This window comes from Cinclus cinclus, chromosome 15 (assembly GCF_963662255.1).
Source record: "Cinclus cinclus chromosome 15, bCinCin1.1, whole genome shotgun sequence".
NCBI classification, from domain to species: Eukaryota; Metazoa; Chordata; class Aves; order Passeriformes; family Cinclidae; genus Cinclus; species Cinclus cinclus.
The window spans coordinates 1,300,271-1,319,143 of NC_085060.1; the positions used below are offsets into that span (position 1 = coordinate 1,300,271).

At 46.6% G+C, this 18,873-nt stretch overlaps 1 protein-coding gene across 1 annotated transcript; it reads left to right on the forward strand.

The window, feature by feature from the left end:
- Positions 1–236: 236 nt before the first annotated feature.
- Positions 237–18,250, forward strand: MTMR8 (myotubularin related protein 8). Its single transcript, XM_062502706.1, is given in 15 exon segments — positions 237–385; positions 387–438; positions 2,445–2,567; positions 3,450–3,612; positions 5,735–5,892; positions 7,454–7,582; positions 9,126–9,260; positions 10,919–11,051; positions 12,517–12,626; positions 13,482–13,607; positions 15,097–15,146; positions 15,700–15,900; positions 16,505–16,633; positions 17,395–17,521; positions 18,023–18,250. Coding segments are annotated over 15 exon segments (1,908 nt in total). The 5' UTR covers positions 237–341.
- The last annotated feature ends 623 nt before the right edge of the window (positions 18,251–18,873 follow it).

The following is an 18,873-nucleotide window of genomic DNA, read 5'->3' on the forward strand; positions in this document are numbered from 1 at the left end:
CTGTAAATTTTCAGGTTTGACACAAGATCACCAACAACTAAAACCTGTTCAGGTTCAACACAAGATCACCAACAATTAAAACCCATACATTCTGAGGCTCCTGAAGGGCATTTTTTGGCAATCCAAGGTTTGGGTTGGATAAACCCCTGGGAAGCTGCTGCCCTTGGGGCTGTGAGACACCAGCACTCATTGCAGGAGTGCACAACAATTCCAGCAGTTCCCCAGGATCTGGGATGGGCACCCACGAGACACAGCATCGTGCTTGGAATTTAAAATGCACGGCAAACAGAAGGAGCAGGTGTTACTAGCTGGGGGAAGTGTGACAAGTGCTAAAGTGATAAATGTGCCTCCAACCCCTTTCTCGAGGCGAGGATGCTGTCAGCCTGCATCCAGACGGCTCAGCTGATGGCCACACGCTTTGAGGGGGGGAAAAAAGGTGTTGTTTTTTTTTTTTTCCTGAAATATTCCCTGAGAGCTTCGCCAGCGCTGGGAGGGGAAAAGACAAGGGGAGATCGTGGGACTGCATTAGGATGGAGCAGAGGATGAGGGGGCTCCAGGAACAATCCCTGGGGCTCCGAGCACATTTTGGGGCCTCTGGGCAGGGTCTCCGGGCACATTCTGGGGGCTCTAGGCACATTTCGGGGTCTCTGGGCACACCCTATGGGGTCCGGGCGGGGTCTGTGGATACATTTTGGGAGCTCTGGACACATTTTGTGGGTTCCGGGCACATTTTGGGGGCTCCGGGCACACCCTGCGCGCTCCGGGCCGGCGCTGCCCTCAGCGTTTCCCTCAGCCAAGATGGCGGCGGCGGCGCGCGGCTCTCGCGAGACGGGCGGGGCGGGGCGGGGCGCGCGGGCCCCGATGGCGGCGGGGCCGCCCCTCACGGCGGGGCCGGGCGGCCATGGAGCACATCAGCACCCCCAAGGTAACCGCGCACCCCGCGCCTCCGCGCCGCTCCCTGCGCTCCCCCGCCTCGGAACGGCCCCGGAGCCCTCAGGGCTCCCGGAGTGGGATGGGATGGGGGGGTCACAGCCGCCCTGCCCCGGTGTTGGCGGCTCCGGCGTTTTGTGAGGAAGGGGTTTCAGTTGGGCAGAGCCCGAGGTGCTTTGGGGGTGATTCCGGAATGTTTCTATCAAAGCGTGGAGATTCCTCGCAGTACCTGTGAGTGAAGCAAAGGGTGCTTTTTCTTTTTTTTTTTTTTCTGTTGAATTAAGTCAAACGGCAGCTCCGGCGATGCTGTACTAAATGGAATTGCATTTATTCAGGCAGCAGTTGATAATTTAATTTTCTCCTTCACTGCAATGAAGGTTATTGTTGCTCGTTTTATTCTGTTGGATGTTAGTTTGGGGATGCTCCTTAGCCCCTGCTCTGAGGTGCTCTGCTGGTCCTGCATGCCTGTAGTGCCCTGAAAAGGGCATTGTTATATTTAATAGTTATACCTGCTGAAAAACACTGCTAAGAGGACACTGAGTGCAGGCCTCAGCTCTCCAATTTATTTGCTGAGATTTTCTATGATGTACTTGAGACATAAAGGAAGCTCATACATTCAATACCCAGAGCTAAACTATCATTTACTGCTGAAACATTTGTTTTCATTGTCCACCCAGTTATTTTCCCCTATTATTTCTGCTTAATGGATAAAAAAAAAAAATCCATCTGCATTTATTAGGCAGCAAATAGGCCAGGAGAAAAATCAATCCAGCGCTGTAACATATTTTATGATGCCTGTGCTGATGTTCTTTAAAGCTGTTTTTTATTAATTAGCTTGGTGTGGTTTATGCAACACACTTGGAGGCCAGGAAGTGAGTTACAAGAAGTAGCTACTAACAGGGAATGAGCAGTGGGAAGTCAGACTGGAGAGGGCTGTTCCTCTCAGAGCAACATGTTGGTCACCCTGAGCACAGCCAGGTCTTTCCTTTGCAGTTCTTTGTCTTGTTATTTCTGCAGCCTCATGCGGTAACAAACTGGGGTCATCTTGGCTGCAAATCCAGTAATCCTGTTAGGATTTGCTGGTGCTGAACCACGGCTGTTTGCTTAACCTTTATGGCTTTAAATCATGGAGAAATAATTTGAGTTTATGGTGTAAGGCTGACTTGGTGTTGCAAGGGTGGGGGGGACTTAAATTCCTGTATTTTTCTGTCTTGCTTCATGAGCTGTGTATTAGAAGTTGAAAGAACGGAGTTCAACAGGCGCTTAGGTAATTCTGGTTCTTCTGTCAAAGCTGGATTTGAAGGAATTTCTCCAGGGAAAGGGTGGTGAGACCTTGGAAAGGGCTGCCAGGGAGGTTTGGAGTGCCCGTCCTTGGGTGGGTCAGAGCAGCTGGTCATGGGCTGGATGACAGGGTGGGAATTGGGCACAGGCTGGACTCGATGACCCTGGAGGGCTTTTCCAGCCTCAGCAATCCTGAGATTGTCTGCTGTTTCCCCACCGTGTTCCTGCTGCAGGTGGAAAACGTGAAGTTGTTGGATCGCTACGCCAACAGGAAGGCAGCGAGCGGGACGCTGTACCTGACAGCCACACACCTGATCTACGTGGATGCCTCTGCTGAAGTCAGGAAGGAAACATGGGTATGGTGGGCTGGAAACAGCCCTGGGAAAGCTGCTTCAGCTCACAGCATGGATTGGATGGGGAGGCACCTGAAGGATTGTCCCATTCCACCCCTGCCATGGCAGGGATGCCTTCCACTGTCCCAGACTGCTCTATCCTGGCCTTGGGCACTGCCAGGGACCCAGGGACAGCCACAGCTGTTCTGGGGCCCCTGTGCCAGGGCCTGCCCACCCTCACAGCCAGGAATTCTTTCCCAGTATCCCATCCGTCCCTGCCCTCTGGCGTGGGAAGTTGTTCTCACTTGTCCTGGAACTTAATGCTCTCATTCCCAGAACGAAAAGGTTTGGGAATTCCAGAGCTGTAGTGATCTTTCAGAGAGTTTTGCTTCCTAGAAACAGCTGGTTCAGAAGGAAATGAGCACAATGGTGATATGACTTGATGGAGTTCACTCATGGAATTAGTGTCAGTTCAAGGAATGTAAAAAACTTGTGTAACTTCCCATCTCACACTCAATGTACAAGACCACTAAATGTAAATTTGCGGCTTTTAGAAGTCCAGAATTAGCACTGTAATAAGCCTGTTTTATTAATCTAAGAAGAAATGGGCATGACAGAATGTATTTCATCTGGAGGTGAAAGGAAAGCAAAGTGCCCCAGGTAAACTGATCTGCACATCTTCCTCTGAAAGTAATTTATGTACATCTGTGTTTTTTTCAATCCTGCTTTAGTTCTCAGGGTTTTGGCTGCAGTTTATGTTTGATAAATCTCACAAATAAACTCATTTTTTGCTGCTGCTCAGCTGCAGGAAGCATGAACAGCTGATTGCATTACAGAGGTTTCCTATCTGCTTGCACTGCTCTCAGCTTTATCAGTGACAGATGATGTTTATTCCCTTTTCTCCAGATCCTGCACCACCACATCTCCAGCGTGGAGAAGCTGCCCCTGACCACGGCTGGGTACCCCCTGCTCATCCACTGCAAGAACTTCCACGTGGCTCACTTTGTGATTGGGCAGGAGAGGGACTGCCACGATGTGTTCACCTCTCTGCTCAAGCTCTCCCAGCCAGGTACTGGGGTTGGCAGTCTGTCCTGGAAATCTCTGGAGTGCTCCAAGCTGAGCCCTGAGAAAGCTCTGCTGCCACACGTTGGGGTTGGGAGGGAGGGAGTGGGATCAGGATCAGCTTCCAGCACCAGGGACAATGCTGAGCTGTGTGGAGCAGGACATTGGCTTCCAAACTAAACACAGTCTTGGGAGCCAACCAGAAAGATGGAGAGAGATTGTTTACAGGAGCCTGGAGTGACAGGACAGAAGGGGGCATGGATTCACACTGAAGGAGCAGGGTCAGATGGGATATTGGGCAGGAATTGTTCCCTGGGAGGGAGGGCAGGGCTGGCACAGGGTGCCCAGAGCAGCTGTGGCTGTCCCTGGATCCCTGGCAGTGCCCAAGGCCAGGCTGGAGCATCCTGGGACAGTGGGAGGTGTCCCGGGGTGGCACTGGATGAGCTGTTGCAACCCAAACCTCTCTTTGATTCTGTGGCTCTCTGGCAGTGGGAGTGATGTGGTCTCCCATGAGGAACTTCTGGAGAGCTGTGCAAAGTCCATATCCCAAATCTGGTTCCTGTCAGTCCCTTGTGTCACCCAGCTGTGTGCAGTTCTGCCCTTTCCAGCTGATCCAGGCGCTCCCACAATTCCCAAATCCCACAGAGTGGCATCTTTGCTGTATTTCCAGCAGCGTGGTCACTGCTCTGTAGTGTTTGCTCATTTGTGAAAGCCTGTGCTTCACCCTGCCCTGAGCTTGGAGTCACCCTTAAAGTGTGAACCAGACACCCTCAAAAGCCTGTGCTCTCTTCGAACTCTAGCTTTTTATTCCAGCAGGGATGAGTCTTCAGGCTTTTCTTGCAGGACAGCATTCCACTGAGCTCCCACCTGGCTTCTGCCTCTGGCAGCCTCTGCTTTTGGGGTGCTGGAACCAGTATTTGGAGTTGTCTTATTATTACAAGGATGTCACTTGTAGCTGCAATTTCTGATGGTGTCACCAGGCTGAGGAAGGGGAATTAATGGTATCTGGCAGCTTCTTGCTAGGCTGGAAATCTTGTAGGAGAAATGGGCTTTGCCCAGTTTAAGATTTTTTTTTAAAATTGATATTAAGGCCTGTGTATTGCCAGCATCCCCCTTGTGCTCTTCAGAGTTTTCTTAGTTCTCAGATTCTGCCTCTGATGCTGTAGCTGGCAGGTTTGTGGTGTTACTTTTAAAATCTGTCACTGCTCTTTGAGGTGTGAAAATTAGAGGTTTGGGTAGTGCCTGAAGTGTGGGAGGTGTCACTGCAGGGGCTCACACCAGTTTCCTTTGGTCTCTACTTAGCTGTGTAAATGCTGTAGCTCTTTCTTTTCTTCTGCTTCTGGATTGTAACAGTGCATTTTTGTTGTTTTAAGATGTCTGAGTGTGCTCCCTTCATGGATTTTGGGCAGAGCACATCATTATTGATGCCTTGCACACGTGTGATGGACAGCTCTGGGTTACCTGCTCAGTACCCAGCTGCTTTATCAGCCTCTGACAGGTTCCCCTCTGTCTCTGGAGCTGCCTTGGGAATCAGCTGGATGAGTTATTGGTTGGATTTGCACTTGGTGAAGAGAGAGAAGGAGGTTGGGATGGCAAATGGATACTTGTCAGAGCCAGCCTAAAGCCTTTGTTGGGCTGACAGCAATATTCCAGACATCCCCCAAATTTTCCAGTCTCAGAATTTGTTTTTGAGCAGTGACCTTACAGGTGTGCAGGAACTGTTGTATGAACTCTCCACAGAAAACAGATTTTTTTTTTTTTTAATCCATGTTTTCATATGTGGGTTTATGGTTATGATATAAAACCCATCTAACAATCTTAACTGCAGTGAATTCAGGAGGGAATAATTTGTTTAGGAGAAGTTACTTCTTCCAGCTTGGGCTAAAACACTTTGTTAGAATTAATGTAGCTCCCTGCATTTGGGAAGTGAGTATTGGAAGTTCCTGAGGATTTCAGGATGAATTTCAGCATTTGGTACTATCCCAACCAAAAATCTGTAAAAGGCTGAGAACTCTTCAATACTTGGGAAATTCCTGTCTAGCACTCAGTCATTGATTTCTAGAAGTTTTGGCCTCCTTGGATGTTTTTACATCTCTAACTTGCTAATATTTTTTCTTTCTCCTTCCAAGTGAAACCTGAAGAACTTTATGCTTTCTCTTACAATCCTAAAATGTCCAAAGAGAGCCGGGAGATGGGATGGAAACTGATTGATTTGAGACTGGATTACCAGCGCATGGGAATTCCCAACGACTCCTGGGAAATAACAGATATTAATAAAGACTATGAGGTAATTCCTGCCCAAAGGAGCCATTTCATGCTCGATCTCCTTGTTATTAATGACAACCCTGCTGCTGCCTCTGGGGAGGAAGGAGCTCTCTTGGTTTGAGTCAAAGCACATCATCTTGATGGGGAGTTGCGGATAATGATGCTCCAGGAGAGCTGCAGAGCATCTTGTTGTCTTTGATCCCCTTGGCAAGGGAGCAGAGCTTTGTTTTTCTGCAGAAATGTCAACCCATCTGTTAGGCAAAGCCTCAAGTACCCTGAGCTGCTTTTGGTATTTCCAAAGCCTGTCCCACCTGGCTGGTGGCAGATGTGGAGGAGTGAAGGAATCGGCAGCAGTTAGGATTGGTAGGCAGTGAGGCAGAGTGGAGAGGGATTAGGGAAGGAAGGGATAAACAGCAGAGGAAAAGGAAAAACTACCTTTTTGTGCTTTCTCAGTTGGATCTTCTGCTACCTAAGGACCCTCTGTCATTTCAGTATGAACTGCCTGCTGCTGTTATTTTCCCTGAAAGGCCAACTTGGATCTAAACAGCATGAAACAAAAGCATTTGTCAGCAAGCTTGTTCAAAATCCTGCTCCACATTATTTCCCTTTTTCTTTCCTCTGGGGCTGTGCTCAGGCAGACCTGGCTGTTGAAAAGCAAGGCAAGCAACTCCAAGGAAGACACCAATGCTATTCATAACCCTGAATCCCTTTCCCTGGTAACTTCCTTTACTTGAGGCTCTGGGCTGAAGAAATACAAGCCTGTGCTGTCAGAAGTGACTGCCAGTTTTACCCGCAGCCTGAGGAGGCCTGAGTTGAGCTCTGATGTGAGAGATGCTGTTTCCAGTAGCTGCTGAGGGCACCTGGGCATGGCCATCTCAAATCATTAATCACTCAGAGACTCTGCTTGCTGCACTGGAACTCTCAGGTGCTTTAGTTTCCTCACAGTTTCCAGCCTGTGTTTTAGAATTGTCAAGCCTGATGTAAAGCCAGGCTTGGAGAGCAGCTTATCAGGGAAGGCCATGGTGCAAAGACTGGGCTTGTTTGAGGAAAGGGATGAAGCTGCTCTCTGAGGATTCCACCTGGGTGCTGGAAGTGCCTTTCCAGTTGCGTAGCATTTAGAGAGAACTTTTTAAGTAGAATTAATTGTTCTTTTGTGGAAAGTAATTTGTGGCTGTGAGGCCCTGAAATAGAATTCCCAGAGAAGCTGTGGCTGCCCCTGGATCCCTGGAAGTGCCCAAGGCCAGCTTGGACCTTGGGGATTTGGAGCACCCTGGGATAGTGGAGGGTGTCCCTGCCCATGGCAAGGGGTGGGATGGCTTTAATGTCCCTTTGAGCCCAATTAAATCTAAATTAGAAACTTCCGTCAGATTTCTGCATGTAAAGAACTTCTTTCAATCTGCACTGTGCAGTCCAGTTTTAGGTTTTTAGGTTCAGCTGTGGAGTCAGTTGTTTCCTGCATTGTTTTCCTCAATATCTCAAAACCCTGTAAGCTAAAGCTGAACTTTTCATGAATTTTGAAGTGCTCGGGAGCAATATCTGTTGTGTTGTTTTTTGTTTTTTTTTTCCCCTCTGTTCTCCCTCAGGTTTGCAGCACATACCCTCCTGAGATCGTGGTGCCTCGAGCTGCCACCAAGGCCGTGGTGATGGGAAGTTCCAGGTTCAGGAGCCGAGGGCGGATTCCGGTGCTTTCTTACTTAGACAAGGAAAACAATGTTAGTGCTTCACTGCCTGCTGCCTGGGGGGCAATGAGGGTTCTCTTTTTTGGTCCAGTTCCCTCCTAATGAAAGGAAAGAATAAGATAATTATTAGATTTGAAGCCTTTGAGAACTGTGCTTCTGTTAATGGCTTTCATTTTGAGGCACAGAATGAGCTAAAGGCAAACACTTGGAATGCGTCCAGAGCTCTGCCAAAAGCACAGACTTTCCAAGCTTCCTGTTGGGAATTTTTTCTTAATCAGCTTTCAGAAATTCCTTCTGATCTGGGCTTTTTTAATCTCCTCTTTAGCTATATTGAATAATGTTTTATCAAGTTATATGTTGACTTATCTGGATTTTCTTAGTATTGAAGAGGAGGAACCACCCTGAAATAAATCCCTACTAGTTCAGAATAAGTCAAGATTTCATTTTTCTTTCCACTGAAGACCAGAATGTAAATTTGTAACTTTGCTGCCTCAGCAGTGTTTTAGATGCTGATGTTAGGAAAATTCAGTCTCAGCCAAATTGTTGTTTTCCTGAGGAAGCGTGCCTTGACCTGGGCACTGCCTGGAGTTGTGCTGGAAACAAATGAAATTTCCTTAAAATACACCCAGTGCTGCTCTGAATGTGCAACAGCAACAACTGATAAGGAAAACTCGAAAGAACGGTTGGGAAATAGAAACCAAATGGCAAACATGAGAAATTGCTGCCTTGCAGTAACTTCAGGAGGCTCAGGGAAAGGAGGGAGAGGGACTTTTATATGGGAATATTGTGACAGAGCAAGTGGGAATGGTTTTAAACTGCCGTAGGGCTGGGATATGGATGGGATATTGAAAGGAATTGTTTCCTGGGAGGGTGGGGAGGCCTTGGCACAGAGAAGCTGGGGGTGCCCCATGATCCCTGAGAGTGTCTAAGGCCAGGCTGGAGCACCTGGGGACAGTGGAAGGTGTAAGTAGAAGGTGTCCCTGCCCACTGCAGTGGATGAAATGAGATATTTTTAAGATCCTTTCAACCCAGCCATTATGGGATTCCATGAACTGCTGACATCAGGCAGAGCAGGTTGAGCCTCCTCACCCTCACTACTCCAAGTTCCCCAAAGCTGTTTCTTTGTGAAACAGCCCAGTGTGTGCCCACCATAGCAGGAGCACACAGCTAACCTGTGACTCCCAGGGCTTTGGGGCAGGAGGAAGGGCAGTGACACCAGTGGTGGCTGTGACTCTCTGTGTGTTTTTCAGGCACGGTGGTGATCTCTGACTCTGTGTGTGTGTTTTTCAGGCACGGTGGTGATCTCTGACTCTGTGTGTGTGTGTTTTTCAGGCACGGTGGTGATCTCTGACTCTGTGTGTGTGTGTTTTTCAGGCACGGTGGTGATCTCTGACTCTGTGTGTGTGTGTTTTTCAGGCACGGTGGTGATCTCTGACTCTGTGTGTGTGTTTTTCAGGCACGGTGGTGATCTCTGACTGTGTGTGTGTGTTTTTCAGGCACGGTGGTGATCTCTGACTCTGTGTGTGTGTTTTTCAGGCACGGTGGTGATCTCTGACTCTCTGTGTGTGTTTTTCAGGCTGCCCTGTGCCGCTGCAGCCAGCCCCTGGCTGGGTTCAGTGCTCGTTGCCTGGAGGATGAGCAGATGCTCCAGGCCATCCGAGAGGCCAACCCCGGCTGCCCCTTCATGTATGTTGTAGACACGAGGCCAAAGGTACCTCCATGGGCTCTGGGCTGCTTTTAAATCTCTTGTCTGAATGAGCAGTGCTGTTGTCACCTCGCTGTGTCACAATTCTGGGTCGGTCCTGCAGCAGGGATGTGGGATGGGGCTCCTGCTTCAGGGTATGGAGCTGGAATGTGAAGTGATCCTAAGGATTTGCCCTCCTGGAGTATCCTGGGTTTGAGGTTTGTGTTCAGGATGGAATTGGCAGTTGTGAACCTGGCTTGAAGCATTTTTCCTGCAGAGTCCTGAGGGATAAAGGAGAGAACTGGAAGTGGAGTTGGAGAGAAACCTCAGGATTCAGTTCCACGAGGCTGAAGTGCTTTTACTGGCAGATCTGTGAGGAAGTGGAGCTGTGAAAAGCAATCCCTCCCTGTTTTTTTCTTTCCTTTTAAAAATAGCACTCATGATGGAGCTTAATACAACTCAGCCCCACTCTCTGGGGCTAGAACTTGAGAGTTTATTTGAGAGGAGATATTTGCAAAATGAAAAATTTAATGACTGTCATCTTGAGGAGCTGAGTTTAGAAATTTCAATGATTCTGTTGTAATCATATGGATTAGGAGTGTTGCTAGGAGCCAATTAGAATACAAGAGTTTTCATGGCACACAATTATTTAAATGCAAAGATTTAAATTGCTTGGATTATTTGAAAATGGAGCTTTCTGAGAACCTGCTTCACTGCTCAGATCTTGCAGTTATTTTATGTCAACTACAGGTTTGGTTCAACTGTGCAAGGGCAAGAAAGGAAAAGTCATTTTGGGGAAAGGAGAGAGTTTCACATCTTGCTGCAGTGTGTATTTTGCCTTTTGGTGTGACATTTCCTAGAGATCCCCTGTTCTGCTGTGATAACGTGCATTTCTTTTGGTACAGAGGTGTGCCACTGAAATCCATCACTGGTGGCAATTTGTGCTAAAGCATTTGGTGACAAGGGGAGAATTTATTACTGCTGACACTTCTCCTTCTGAGCCAACCTGTCCCACTGTGGCAGAACTGAAGCACTGGGGTTATTTTACACTTCCAAAGGTCTCTGCACCATATCTGACTCTCCTCTCCCAAAAGCTGCCCAAATTGATAAGGGGGGCTTGAGCTGCTCTGTTTTCTGTCCCCACCAAAGATGTCCTGGTAGCTCGTGAACTGCTTTGGGGGATTATTGGAGCAGCTGGCTTCTTTTCTTCTTCTCTCCTGCAGTTGCTCTGTTCTGCTCAACCTGAATGTTTCTGTGTTTCCCTCAGGTGGCTTTATTTCCTCTGTGCATATATGTCTGTGAAAACTGGGAATTCCCTTACTCTTTCTATACCACCATGTATGTAAAAATGTTAAAACTGGCTTTCCTAGTTCTGCTTTCCTGTGCCTGTTTCTGAATTTCCTTAGGTAAAGTCACAGTTAGGGTTTAGTGTCTCTGATGGCAGAAACTGGGGGTTTATACTACCCTAAGCAGGGTTTTAATGAGCCTCTGACTAATGAACTGCAGTAATTTTAATAAACAGCTGAAGGAGCTGTCTGGGAGGTGGGGAAGTACAGCTGAGTAACAGCTTTGTCCAGTACGTTTTCTGGGAGATTTAAACAAAAAACAAAAACTTGCAAAACAGCCTCTCTGAATTTCGTTGTGATTTTCTTTTTCTTTTCTTTCCTGCTCCTTGAATTTGCCAGTTGAATGCCATGGCCAACAGAGCTGCTGGGAAGGGCTATGAGAATGAAGATAATTATGAAAACATTCGTTTTAAATTCATTGGCATAGAGAACATCCATGTGATGAGGAGCAGCCTGCAGAAACTGCTGGAAGGTGGGTGCAGCCCTGGGAGGGGTTTGTCTTTCTCACCCCTCTGGGCAGAACCTCCTGCTGAATATCCAAATGTTCCCTGCACAAACGTGCTCTGATGGCAGCAAAGTCAGCATCTTGCTTTATTTGCTGCATTCAAGTGTTAAAATGCTTTCCTGCTTGACATTTTCTTTGTTCTTGTGCTTGGTTCTATGGTGATTCAAAAATAGCAGCTAATATTAAAAACATTCCTTAATGAATGTGTCAGACTAATACAAAAAGGTTAAAGAAATATTACATTTTACAGCTAAGACAGAGTCATGATTGCTTCATGAAAGAAAACCAACAGAGGTTGTTCAGAAATGCTTTTTGGGGTTTGCTATATTTGGAATATTAACAGTATTTCTGAGTTGAAATACAATTTTGGCATGATCTCTCAAAGACCTGAGTCTCATACATGCTTTGTTCTAACTTTTAATTTATTTCTAATTCCTTTCAGCCAAACTTCTTTAAAACTTACTAAATTCATGTTTGAATACATAAATATATGAAAATGCAGAGTAATTAAGCTCACTGTGATCACAGAATGCAAAGCAGGGCAAAAAGAATCACCTGAGCAGTGGGGATCAAGAGGGTTGTGAGGCCCAGAATTTCACCACTAGAATCTTGGAGAATTTTTCAGTTCAAGTGCTGTCATCCAAAACAGGAGTTTAATATTCTAGTAACCATCATAACGCTCTTTGGTTTTGGTTTTTGTTGTTGTGGGGTTTTTTTTTTTGTTGTTGTTTTGGGTTTTTTTTGTTTTTGTTTTTTGTTTGTTTGCTTGTTTTTCAAAATAGCTGGGTAGTTGATGCTCCCAGGTGGCCCTGCAGGATCTGTGGTGAGAGCTTGGACAAAAATGGGGCTGTTCCCACCCAAAAGAGTGGCTTGATCACAGCTCTTAGTCCTCAGTTGCCTCTTCCTGGTAGATTAATTTTGTGGTGGGAGAAGAGGCAGAATAAAAACTTGTTTTCTCCTGTGTTCTTCTCCAGCAGTGATAAAATCTCATTCACTGGGTTTTATGGACTGTTCTGAGCTTTATTACTCTTAAGTGTTCTCTGTGCTGGGTTTCATTAGAGCAGCTGAGTTGCCTTCAAGGTTAGACTTGTTATTTTTCTCTCTAAATTAGAGAGAAATAACTTCAGATCTTTGGGAGGTGAGTGAGTGGTTGTAGATGTGATGGTGGTTTAGCTCACTGCTGGAAAAAACACAGCTGAATAAATAATGAGTTACCCTTTAAACAAAGAGCAGGAGGAGATTTCCAGAGCCTCAATTTCTCACAAAACCAGCGATTTTTTTTTTTTTTTTTTTTAATTAAGAATTTTAACTACACAACCACTAGCGTGTCCTTTAGACAGAATATTGCTGCAAGCACTGAAAATTTTGAGAGAGATGATGATGAGGAGGAGGTGCAGGGGATGCTGTTCTGATTGTCTGTGTCTGCTCCCAGTGTGTGAGATGAAGTCTCCCTCCATGAGTGATTTCCTGACGGGGCTGGAGAACTCGGGCTGGTTACGGCACATCAAGGCTGTGATGGATGCAGGTGTCTTCCTGGCCAAGGTAAAGCTGCTCTCCAGCTCCAGCTGCATTCCAGAATCCCTCCTGGTGTGTTGGGGACTGCTGCAAGCTCAGGAAGGTAGCTCCTCGGGGAAGGTGTTGTTCAGGTTGGCTTAATCTCTCTAAAAATGTTGGGTCGTGCAGGTACAAATGCAGGTTCTGTGTCCTGTATTGTAACAGGGCTTTATTAGAACTCATTTGGAACATAACACCACAAAATGGGAATCAATGACCTTTATAAACCTTTCTATATAGCAGTGCAAACAGTTCCTAATCCTGTGCTCATTACTCATCCACTGCTGTGCTTTAATTGAGGGGTTGTTTTCACCAGTAAAATTTTCTCCTGGTCTGATGTGATGTGGACACTAACTTTGATTATTCAACACAGTCCTCATTTCTGTAGAGCTGGTGGCTTTGCAGGTCAGGCAGAAGGAAGGAAGTTACTCAGGAGCAGTAAAGGGTGTGCAGGAAGTGTGGTGAGAGGAGTGAGTAATTCATGTTAGCTGTCTCTCACAGTCTGCCCACATCACAAGCAAGGAACTTTTGTGTTTCCCTCCTGCCCTAAGTGACAAAAGGTGGTGGGGTGGGAGGGAATTGGGACCAACTTCTAATCCCTGGGTGTCCAGCTATTTTTTACTCACCGAATTTTTTCCTCAGAGGAAGAGCCTGGGAATCCTTGGCCTTCCAGAGATCACAGGGGCTGATTTTCACCAGCACTTTGCTCTAACTGGGGCTTTTCTTGATGGACCGGTGCATTTCCACAGACCAGAGGATGGATGAGCACCACTGACCCGGGGTTTTGGGGTGATGCAGCTGAGGGCCAGCATTTCCCTGAGCTGTGTGCTGTGTCCCTGGCAGGCTGTGAGGGAGGAGAGGGCCAGCGTGCTGGTGCACTGCTCCGACGGCTGGGACCGCACGGCCCAGGTCTGCTCCCTGGCCAGCCTGCTCCTGGACCCCTTCTACAGGACCTTCAAAGGCTTCATGGTAAGGACATGCTGCACTTGCAGTGCCAGCAGGATCTGAGGAAGGGCTCAGGTCGTTCCCTGGCACCTGCATAAAGCAGTTTGGGTTCTGTAAGGAGCTGGAGTTGCTGTGAGCAGCCTGGCAGCAGCTGATGGATAATTCCCAAATTCTTGTTTCCTGCCATGTCTGTGTGGCAGCCACTAATGAGAGATTTTGCCAAAGGATGCAGCTCTGGCAGCAATCCACCAAAAAAGTGTTGGAGGAGTTTGTGCTGCAGGTCTCTTATCTGCTGGGATTTGAAATTGGGTGAACTTAGCCCTGTCCTCTGTCCATCAGTCAAATCTGCATCATTTCACATCTTTTTCAAAGCCATTTCATTTTAATTTGGCTGTTTGCTTCTAGTGCAGGCTTTTTTCTTAATTTGCAGCCATCCCTGTATGAATTCAGGGCAGTCTGTGATGTTTCTTTCCACTCATCTCTTGTTAAATACCTGAAGAGCTGCTCAGTCTCAGGAGAGCATCCCCGAAATCAGAACAATGCAGATCTTGCCTTTTCCAGTGCCAGGACTGCATTCCATGCTGATTTTATTGTTTCTGGATTATACTGCAGTCCTTTAACAGTGAAGATTCCATCAGCACATGAAACATCTGCCTGGGCTTTGTCTCTGAACATTCCTGCATGAACTGAGAACTGGAACAGTGACACAGACACATCCCTGTCTGTCCTCATGGTTTGTAGGGACAAGCCCCTGACATGGGGTTATTCCTAAAGGAATTCATCAGCAGTGCAAGGAATGGAAACACTCAAAAAGCAATTTAAATGAAGTTCTTTAAGAACTCTATCGTGAGTTTATTCACCCTTCCTCCTCTTAATCTGGATGATGACAGCAGGAATTATCTTTAGATACGATCCAGGAAAGTAATGATGGATGCAGCCTCAGCCATGAAGTTCCTTGTGAGACATCTGTAAGGAAATCAGGGTATTTAATCTTATTTATCTGTGTGGAAAACACATTATAACAGGTCTTATTTTCTATACCTACAGGCATCTATTTAAAAAATGCCTCACAGTTGGTCTGATTTCATCCTGAACTCCTCGTTATGCAGCTGTACTTCACAGATTTCTTTTTGTCTGTTCAACATTTGTTGAACTCCAGTTGCTGATTTATTTTGCTGAGTATCACAACACTCTTTTCCAAATTGAATAGCACAGTGTAATATTAAGCTGTGAATTATTTGAGCTCAATATATTTATGTATTATGATTTTAACAACTTAGAAACTCCCTCAAAATGATAGTTTTCAAATGAGTTCTGATTCCAGCAGGCCCATTGCCTTGGTAACTGGATAATCTATAGATCACAATTCCTGTTCCCATTGATTTCTGGGGATATGTTTATAGCAACAGGGTCAGCAGGTTGTCAGCTTTTTCAGGCTTTAACATCAAAGGCTTCATTTTTCTTTTTTAACCAAACTAATGCTCTTTTCTTAATGCCTGTTTTGAACCTGCAGGTCCTGATAGAAAAAGAATGGATTGCAATGGGCCACAAGTTCTCACACAGGTGAGAGGAACACATTTCCCTGGGGGGAGTGAAACCAAAACTGTCTGCAGGTTTAAGGGATCCCATGAAAAACTGAAATGGAAAGGAGAAAACATTGGGAAAATGTTGGCATTGGTGACGTAGAGCCAGGGTGTTCTAATGCTGTTATTTCATCACTATGTTTTTATTGCTTTACAAAATCATGGTTTGAATTCTGGGTCTTTTCCTACCTGCAAAATTCTGTTCTTTGAGTGCTAATCATGGAATCACAGAACCATGAGGGTTGGAAAAGACTTCCAATATCGTGAAGTTCAGCCATCACCCAGCACCAGTCCATGTCCCCATGTGCCACATCCACACATCTCCTGAACACTTCCAGGGATGGTGACACCACTCTGGGCAGCCTTTCCCATCCAGCCAGGCCTGGGAATTCTCCTGCAGCATCTCCTGGGAGAGGATCTCAGCCACTTCCCCAAGTTCAAAGCATAAACTTGACCTGGCAGCAAACTGATGGCAAAGACACGTTGTCTGGTGGGTAACAGAGGATTTATTCTGCTTTTTTGCACCTCTCTAGGTGTGGCCACCTGGATGGGGACCCCAAAGAGGTGTCCCCTGTGTTCACACAGTTTGTGGAGTGTGTGTGGCAGCTGATGCAGCAGTTCCCCTGCTCCTTCGAGTTCAGCGAGCGCTTCCTGCTGGAGATCCATGACCACGTGTACTCCTGCCAGTTTGGCAACTTCCTGGGCACCTGCCACAGGGAGAGAGAGGAGCTCAGGTGAGCTGGGGGTTCCTGGAGCCAGCAGGCCACAAATCCCTTGGAATATCTGAAAAAGTGGTGGGGTGGGTGTGTTTTATGGAATTGGAGATTGTGGAACATAACATTTATCCAGGTAATGTTACCCTTAACCAAGGGGAGAAAAGAATATGAATGATGTCCCAAAAAAAGATGTTTTAGTTTGGAGCACAAGAATAACTTCCAGATATCCCTCTGGACAGGAGAGTTTCCATTTTAATATCCTGTGCTTATGAAATCAATCAGAGATCAATCAATCTTCATTTGGGAAGAAACAGAAGAAACAAGGACTTCTCTCCCCAGGGACTGGGTGCTACAAATGAGTGTTTGAAGGTCACCCAAAGAATCCTTGGGAGAGGCATCAGCAAAAGCAGGTTTGATATAAAAAAGTGTGACCAAATTCGTTGGCAAGGTTCCCTCTGTTACTTATTAAGTGGTTAAAGCACACAGAGAAAAACTAAAATAGAAAATCAAGCTATCTAAAACAATTCTTAGCTCCCTTAATCTAATTCTACTCACAAGATCTGCAGTTGTTAATCCACTTGCTGCTTTTTTTTAGTGAAAAGATGTTCTTTGTACTTGCCAGAATCTTTGAGAAGACCCATTCCCTGTGGCCTTTCCTCTTGCAGAGGAAGCAGGAGTTGAGAAATCCTTTGTACAGAGGCTTTACAGCTTACAAAGAGCTTCAACCAAACACTCTACCTTTCAGTTTCCAGTAAGTGGCTCAGTTAAGAAGGGGAAGGAGGGGGGACGTTTCTTTCATTGATAACTCAGGTTAAATCAAATAAATTTGCACTGATTAGCTTGGCTTGTTTTACCTTTCCCCTCCATTCCTCAGGCATAAACTAAGAGGAACAGTGCAAAGGGAAAATGAATTCAGATGCTGTCATTTAAAATAATATTTTAAATTTGGTGTTGAGAAAAGAGGGTGGGGAAAGGCAAGGAAAAGCAGAACTTCAGACAGAGCCACAGACACCCCCTGACTGCTTGCTCTGTCACACTGAAGTGTTTGAAAAAGTTCCTCTTTTCCTCCTTTTTCATGTATATTGAGGAAGTCTTTCAAGCAGGAATTTTGGTGCCCAGTTCAGGGTTTTTTCCCAGGCTTTGTTTCTGCCTCACTCCTGAGACCTGCTGAGAGAGAGGAGCATGAAAATGGGATTTTAAGTGCTGTGTGTGCAAATGGAAGTTGGGAGGTTTAGCAAACCAAGGAGTGGAAGATAAACTTCCCAAGCTTCCAATAAATCTGCTATTTAAAAAAAAAAAATATTTTCATCCTCTTCTAATATTTACTGTTTTTTTTTTTTTTTCACTTGAAGAAAAGTTGTCCATTGCTACTGAATCAATTTAATAATCCAAGGCCCTGGCAGGTTTTAAAAAAATCCTAATCTCAATTTATTAAAAATGCTAACCAACATCTGTTTCTTGGCAATAATGTCCAACTGAGCCCCTAATTCCCATGTTCTGCCTGCTTTTGAGGTTCTGGTGTGGGATGTACAACCGCTTTGACAAGGGCATGCACCCCAAGCAGTGTGTGCTGGATCAGCTGCTCAGCTGCACCAGCCAGAAGGTGACACTGGAGGACAACGCATCCCAGCTGCAAAACGTGAGGCACAGGGGAATTCACATCCCCTGGGGGGGGGTGGAAAGGTTGATGAGATTAAATATATTGGTATTCAAGAGTTGTTGCAACCAGCTGGGTAAAAATGAGGGGCTCGGTGACAAAGCTCTGTGTGTTGAAAGCACCAGAACACCCCCTAACAAATTAAATTAGAGTTTTTGAAAGGACACCAATGAGAAGAATATCAGTGCTTTGCTGGGGTAATGTGAGTGCTGAAAACTTCAGCTTTATTAATTAAACACTGATGTACCTGTCAGACATGGCAGGATCTGTGCCCAGGTATTTCTGATGTTTGGTCAGACATGGCAGGATCTGTGCCCAGGTATTTCTGGTGTTTGTGTCAGGCATTTGAGGATTTGTGTCCAGCTACTTCAGTGCTGGATTTCAGAGCTGGAGAATAAACAATGTCATGCTGACACCTGGATTTTGTCCCTCTCTGGCATCTAGGTATTAATTATTTGTTTTTATGCCTTTTTATTTGTGCAGAAACTGCCTGTCCTCGATGGCCCCTTGCCCAGCAAAGGCTGCACCTGGCCCGAGGCAGGAGCTGCTGCTGCCGAAGCCTCACCTCCTCCTCAGGACTGTGCAGAGGGAGCAGCCCCAGCGCTGAGCAATGGCCCCTCCCTGGGCCACCAGAAGCACAAGGAGAGCCCAGCCCAGCCCCAGGATCTCGGAGCCTGCAGGGAGGATGGGCAGGCTCAGCACCAGGGATGAGCTCTGGGAGCTGCTGGGAAAAGCTCAGGGGAGCTGGTGCAGCCCCCATTGGCAGCTGAGTGTGAGTAGGGGTGTGCAGGGCTGGGGAGCAGCTGCTGGGGGACACCTCCTGCAGCTCAGGTGATGCAGAGCTGCCAGAAGCCTGCCTGGCATTCCTGGGAACTTGGCTTTCAGTGGGGACATGTGCATTTCTGAGGGTTAGGGCTGCCTGCCAGCACTGCTGTTTGAGGCTGGAAGAAATCTTGCCAGTTCCATGAGGAGCTGGGCAGTGAGTGCAGGAGGAAGGATGCAAATCCCTTTGTTCTCAGTGGTGGCCCAAGGTCGTCTCAAAACCAGAAAAAATTTCAATCCATCTTCAAATTATAACCCCCCCCCCCTCCCCCCCAACCTTTTTTAGCTGTGAATGAATCTCTGCATGGACCCTTGCCTTGTAGCAGAAGTGATTCATGTTTTGTCTCCTATGCATATTTGTAACACAAAACCAACCCCCTTGTGCCTTCTCTGAAACTGTGTCCATGTCCAGCCAGGCCACTCTGGTTTTGTGTTGGAGTTTGCAGTGTGGTGTTGGGTCCTGTCTCTAGTCAATGTTTGTGAGGAGGTTTTCTTCTGCTGCAGCTTCTCCA